General features: G+C 40.5%; 1 protein-coding gene across 1 annotated transcript in view; it reads right to left on the reverse strand. All coding sequences in view use genetic code 11, as the record gives it.

Moving 5' to 3' along the window:
• The window catches only part of EGR_10513 (hypothetical protein), a gene marked incomplete at both ends in the record, with an annotated part of 7,689 nt that extends 5,379 nt beyond the window's left edge, over positions 1–2,310 (reverse strand). The window contains 2 exons of the mRNA XM_024499762.1: positions 455–617; positions 2,268–2,310. Of these exons, the coding sequence (XP_024345836.1) occupies positions 455–617; positions 2,268–2,310 (206 nt within the window). The remainder of the gene's footprint in view (positions 1–454; positions 618–2,267) is intronic.
• Between the last annotated feature and the right edge of the window lie 1,446 nt (positions 2,311–3,756).

Below are 3,756 nucleotides of genomic sequence, written 5' to 3' on the forward strand. Positions count from 1 at the left end.
CACCCAGGAGCGAAAATCGGTACAAAATTTGTGCGGTCTTTTAGTCCATGCAATGGTATATTACCTAAAAGCGAGAAAATCTTCATGGAGGGCTTATTTTTCTCCTTCATTTTTCAGCCAATGAAGAGAGAAAAAGTCGGCCCCATAGGGATAATTGATGGAGGGAAAGCGGGTCCACTGCAGACCTCGCCTTCTATCTTTCAAACAAGATGGGAGGGGGATAAAGGACCTCTGCCCCCTACCCTCCCAAAATGTAATTGCTTCACCCATTTTGTCAGTCATCCTTTTGCTTTTAAAAGAAATTACTTCTAGGGAAATTCCACATCCTGGGGGAGCAGAAGTCGTTAATGGGTATCCAAGTGCAAAAAAGGAGTTTCAGACTGCTTTTGTTATTTATTTTATTTAATTAAAAGTAGCAAATAGGACTTTTAAATATGCCGAGATGTGTCCCTACCCAGAGGGTAGGTTAAAGTCATTGGGAAAAAGTTTTGTTGCATTTTTAAAAGACAAGCATAATTGCCGCTTTCTTGCGGACAATTTATCAAAATTTGGTGAAACAAGCCCCCAAAATTCAGTCAACAAAGGGCTTTGATATGAGTGGATGGGAAAAAGCACTTCTTCAATTTAAGTTAACTTAATTTCCATTCCCTTTTAGTAAAAGACACCTCTGAAAAAAGAGGAGTTTTAAAATTTCCAAGGCAGCAGTGGTTCTTCAAGTGTCTGTGCCATTAGGGAAATCGGGATCAGCAAGTAGTTTCAACAATTTGACGTTTTCAAAATTCCCACGTATCCATGTATGTGTGTATTTGTGTGTGGGATTATGTGAGTGTTGTCGTTGGCTTAATTGCCCGTTGCCGTTTCACTAAGTAAGTGACACCCAACAACTGTGGGACATTTGTTGCCGATCGTCCAAGTGGGGATTGCAAAGAATCTGTGAAATTTCCAAGTTTGACCCCCAGCCAAAAAGGCTAACTGTCACCACCTCTGAAAGAAGTTGAAACATTTCAAATCGCGATGAATAAATGCAGTCATCAGGTGAATTTGCAATGTCCATGACTTGGACCATTCCTTCTTGTAAAATACATCCTTGATAAAACATTGGAAGTTGTTTTCGAGAGCATTTGGATAAGTTTAGATTTGGGTCTTCGAAAAATATACGGCACGGGAAACTTTTAAGTACTTGGATTTATTGACTTTCCTGAAGGTCCCACCTCTTAAGTGTCGACATCTCGACGTTTGTAGACGAAAGCATCTCAACGAGAAACTGATTGTTCGCCATATACCAAGAATTGACGCGCCTCGTCTCCATTTAAGGCACAACAACAGTTGATGGAATGAACTGCCTGAATGACCCTACCAAAGCCGAGTTATGACCCACAAAAGGTCCTTTAGTCTCGATCTGTGTGCGCCATTTTATTATTTGGGCAACCGTTTTATGGATGCTTTGCCATAATGTGCAGAGAGAGAGAGAGAGAAGAGCAATAAGAGATTTCCTTTTTTGGGGACTAAAAGAGATGTTTTTCTGGACAAAGAATATTCGGGTGCTGCTACGTTCTGAGTATCAAATGCTCTGGAGGTCAGAATGAAGGAGGGCATTCAAGAAGAAGGTTTCAAATCAGTGGGACAAAAGTAGCTGTTGTTGAATGCTTTTTATAGGGGAAAATAGGTAAAATGATGAAAAATGGCAAAAAAACTGCAAATTGACATGTGTGTTTACATCAAGGTAATATATGAGGTGTGGGAAAAATGCCGACACTTTTATTAGCCGAGAAGTCAACCGATTGAGAGGTGAAACCGGATTTCAATGAGGCAATTACATAGGGTTAGGCGATAAGATTTCTAATGGCTAATCAGACAGACGCAATGAAGTAGCCTCGGCGTCGTGTTTTGCACAGATGATAGATGGGTCCACTTTGCGACGTTATTCATCCAAAGGTTGAAAAAAAAAGTCGGCCCCATAGGGATAATTGATGGAGGGAAAGCGGGTCCACTGCAGACCTCGCCTTCTATCTTTCAAACAAGATGGGAGGGGGATAAAGGACCTCTGCCCCCTACCCTCCCAAAATGTAATTGCTTCACCCATTTTGTCAGTCATCCTTTTGCTTTTAAAAGAAATTACTTCTAGGGAAATTCCACATCCTGGGGGAGCAGAAGTCGTTAATGGGTATCCAAGTGCAAAAAAGGAGTTTCAGACTGCTTTTGTTATTTATTTTATTTAATTAAAAGTAGCAAATAGGACTTTTAAATATGCCGAGATGTGTCCCTACCCAGAGGGTAGGTTAAAGTCATTGGGAAAAAGTTTTGTTGCATTTTTAAAAGACAAGCATAATTGCCGCTTTCTTGCGGACAATTTATCAAAATTTGGTGAAACAAGCCCCCAAAATTCAGTCAACAAAGGGCTTTGATATGAGTGGATGGGAAAAAGCACTTCTTCAATTTAAGTTAACTTAATTTCCATTCCCTTTTAGTAAAAGACACCTCTGAAAAAAGAGGAGTTTTAAAATTTCCAAGGCAGCAGTGGTTCTTCAAGTGTCTGTGCCATTAGGGAAATCGGGATCAGCAAGTAGTTTCAACAATTTGACGTTTTCAAAATTCCCACGTATCCATGTATGTGTGTATTTGTGTGTGGGATTATGTGAGTGTTGTCGTTGGCTTAATTGCCCGTTGCCGTTTCACTAAGTAAGTGACACCCAACAACTGTGGGACATTTGTTGCCGATCGTCCAAGTGGGGATTGCAAAGAATCTGTGAAATTTCCAAGTTTGACCCCCAGCCAAAAAGGCTAACTGTCACCACCTCTGAAAGAAGTTGAAACATTTCAAATCGCGATGAATAAATGCAGTCATCAGGTGAATTTGCAATGTCCATGACTTGGACCATTCCTTCTTGTAAAATACATCCTTGATAAAACATTGGAAGTTGTTTTCGAGAGCATTTGGATAAGTTTAGATTTGGGTCTTCGAAAAATATACGGCACGGGAAACTTTTAAGTACTTGGATTTATTGACTTTCCTGAAGGTCCCACCTCTTAAGTGTCGACATCTCGACGTTTGTAGACGAAAGCATCTCAACGAGAAACTGATTGTTCGCCATATACCAAGAATTGACGCGCCTCGTCTCCATTTAAGGCACAACAACAGTTGATGGAATGAACTGCCTGAATGACCCTACCAAAGCCGAGTTATGACCCACAAAAGGTCCTTTAGTCTCGATCTGTGTGCGCCATTTTATTATTTGGGCAACCGTTTTATGGATGCTTTGCCATAATGTGCAGAGAGAGAGAGAGAGAAGAGCAATAAGAGATTTCCTTTTTTGGGGACTAAAAGAGATGTTTTTCTGGACAAAGAATATTCGGGTGCTGCTACGTTCTGAGTATCAAATGCTCTGGAGGTCAGAATGAAGGAGGGCATTCAAGAAGAAGGTTTCAAATCAGTGGGACAAAAGTAGCTGTTGTTGAATGCTTTTTATAGGGGAAAATAGGTAAAATGATGAAAAATGGCAAAAAAACTGCAAATTGACATGTGTGTTTACATCAAGGTAATATATGAGGTGTGGGAAAAATGCCGACACTTTTATTAGCCGAGAAGTCAACCGATTGAGAGGTGAAACCGGATTTCAATGAGGCAATTACATAGGGTTAGGCGATAAGATTTCTAATGGCTAATCAGACAGACGCAATGAAGTAGCCTCGGCGTCGTGTTTTGCACAGATGATAGATGGGTCCACTTTGCGACGTTATTCATCCAAAGGTTGAAAA

The sequence above is a fragment of the Echinococcus granulosus genome (assembly GCF_000524195.1).
Source record: "Echinococcus granulosus chromosome Unknown EG_S00227, whole genome shotgun sequence".
In the NCBI taxonomy this organism is placed as follows: domain Eukaryota; kingdom Metazoa; phylum Platyhelminthes; class Cestoda; order Cyclophyllidea; family Taeniidae; genus Echinococcus; species Echinococcus granulosus.